At 32.5% G+C, this 2,858-nt stretch overlaps 1 protein-coding gene across 1 annotated transcript; it reads right to left on the reverse strand.

Annotated features, from left to right (window-relative positions):
- Window positions 1-1,287: 1,287 nt before the first annotated feature.
- Window positions 1,288-2,271, reverse strand: LOC105620318 (cdc42 homolog). The gene is made up of 4 exons (XM_012201820.1): window positions 2,094-2,271; window positions 1,888-1,997; window positions 1,620-1,817; window positions 1,288-1,377 (listed from the first exon to the last, which is right to left on the reverse strand). The coding sequence occupies exons 1-4, from the start codon at window positions 2,269-2,271 to the stop codon at window positions 1,288-1,290; spliced, it is 576 nt and encodes a 191-aa protein (XP_012057210.1).
- Between the last annotated feature and the right edge of the window lie 587 nt (window positions 2,272-2,858).

Consider the following 2,858-nt stretch of genomic DNA (forward strand, 5'->3'; position numbering starts at 1 on the left):
GAAAGAAATCGTGTATACAATCCTAGTGGGAATCTTAAATATTGTTTACGTTGTCCAAAATCGGTACAGCGTGCCATTGTTTTACTCCCCAAATATCCTATTCTCCCCCATCTGCAGGCAATTCTTTTCTTCCTTCTTCCTTCATATGATTATTTAAGCAATCTTAAAGCTTTCCATCATGTACTAAACGCATTCAGTACAGTTACTGAAAGGGAGGCTAACATTGGTGTTTAGAAGCTCTTTAATTCTGATTTATTAAATGGTTGTAAAGTTATTGAAAATACTTTGCTATATAGGAAAACAGCATTCAAAGATGTACAAAAAAATTGGTCGGTTTTCTCGAAAGCTTTCCCTCTTCAAGATAGCTGCCGTGTATAATTTAAAAGATGTGATCGAAGATTTATTATTAATATTATTGATATTAGAGAATTTTTGCGATAACACTTTAAAAAGGGCAAATGATAAAATTACTCATTATAGTAACTTCCATTTTGAAATTATACTAATATCCAAATAAGTTTGCAGTGCGCGATAAGAGCCTCCAATATCAATAAAGATATTTTATAATAAGATAGGTTGTTAGAATTAGTAGTAGTCTTTTTGTGTCACATGTAATTGATAATATATCTAGTGATACTGCTATGATACTTATCATTTTATACATTCACCATAGAGCTCCTAATACTGACGTCGCCAAGAACGGAAATTTCATTCTAATACATATCGAAACAATCATCGTTTTAGCGAAAGATATTTGAACACTCCTATTACTCAAATGAGTACTCTATCAGATATCAATGCGACTCAGATACCTCATCTCGGTAAATGTTTCGACTTAAAAAAATATTGTTGAATAGCACCAATCTTTATTTGTTTCTCCATATCTCCGTTCCTATTAAGTGTAAAGTCAACGAGTTTAGAACGAGATTTCAAGATTTATTTGAAAATTCCCGGCGTCTTCCAAATCGCCTCTTTCTCGAAAGTCGTATTGGAAAAATGAAAGCTTTGTGCAATAACTTTCCTCGAAAAAACAGTCGTTATTATTTGATAGAAAAGTTTTATCCGGCTTTATAAACTCAGAGTCATTATCGCCTCAATGTCTCGTGGAATGTATTTGCAGTCGACTGCACTATTTGCTTATCCTTTTCGAATACGATTACGAACTCGTAGAGAGGCAAATTTAGTTCTATTTAATATAGAGTATACTACACACAAGATCGTCGCCTGGTACTACAATGTCGTTTTGAAATCGGACATGAATTCCATCGATGGCAATATTTTATCACCTTACAGAAGTATACACTTCCTCTTCTTCACTGGCTCGGGTGGTTCCAATGCAGCTAAAATAGCTTCGTCGAATACATTCTTCAATCCTTTCTGATATAGCAAAGAAATCACAATTTCATTTATTACGATATTATTATTTAAAAATAATATAATAAAAAAGTATAATTATTTTATTTTACTCACAATCAGTATAGTTACTAATAAGTTTATCACAGATTTAATTAAAATAATAGTTTAACATCTTCTGTATTATAAAAAATTTTGTAAATATGTCAATCAATATTTTACAGATAAGGCCTATAATGAAAACAAAATGACCAATTTTCGTTTACCTGCGTCAGAGCACTGCACTCTACATATTTTACAGCCTTGAGTTCCTTAGCAAGTTTTTCTCCCTGTTCGCCAGATATTGGCTTCTGTTTGTTCTTTGCAAGTTTCTCTGTTGTTGCGACATCATCTCTTAAATCAATTTGAGTTCCGACAAGTAAAAATGGAGTTCTCTGACAATGATGCGTTATTTCTGGTACCCACTATAAAACGACATGTTATTACAAAAGAATTTCAATTGACGCTCAGGAACGTAATGGACAGATACATTACCTTTTCTTTTACATTTTCGAATGATGACGGTGACACAACCGAGAAGCACACGAGAAACACGTCAGTCTGAGGATAACTTAAAGGACGCAATCTATCATAATCTTCCTGACCTAAAAAACACAAAAAACACAAAAAGTAAAATTAAGTTAGGAAATATGTATAATGAACTGCTCCTTTAAAAAATAATTCAAGGAAGAATGTTTTACCTGCTGTATCAAATAATCCTAATGTATATGGATCACCTCCTATCATCACAGTTACTGCATAGTTGTCAAAAACAGTAGGCACATATTCAGAAGGAAACTTGTTTGTGGTATACGAAATCAAGAGACATGTTTTACCAACTGCTCCATCGCCTACCACAACACACTTTATCGTCTGCATTTTTGGTGTTTCTTATGTGACCTAAAACATGATAGCCATAATATGTAAAACCAGTGGCACACGATATATTTTTTCTTGCTGGATTACTTGCGTTTTAATAAATTACTAAAATTGCATCACATAGGGCCGTGTTCAAATTTTCATCCGAGCATTACATTCTTAGCTTAGGTATCATGTCATTCTTAGTTGTCATTCTTGTTTTCCAGCAAAAAACACAAATAATATTGTACTTAGTGAAGTATAACATAGTGAATCATTACATCCTTGTTATTTGATAATGTTAAATAAAAATGAAATGATTACTTTGTTAGACTGTGTTTCTTGCTGGAAAGTTGTTGAACTATTTATTGTGGAAACCATTTGTTTAAAGGGGCACAGACCATTGCGTAACGTATAATGCATAAAAGATCCATTTACTTTGACTCTGGAGCCAAAACGCAACTATCGACACAAAAAAATAAATATAGATAAGATTTCAGGAACTGTAAAGTGTTGATTGTAAGCGTCGTTGAAATACATATAAATATTTTACAGTACCTGAAATCTTATCCATATTGATTTTTTTTGATGATGGCTTCATATTTTGG

Source organism: Atta cephalotes (genome assembly GCF_000143395.1).
Source record: "Atta cephalotes unplaced genomic scaffold scaffold00025, whole genome shotgun sequence".
Lineage (NCBI taxonomy): Eukaryota > Metazoa > Arthropoda > Insecta > Hymenoptera > Formicidae > Atta > Atta cephalotes.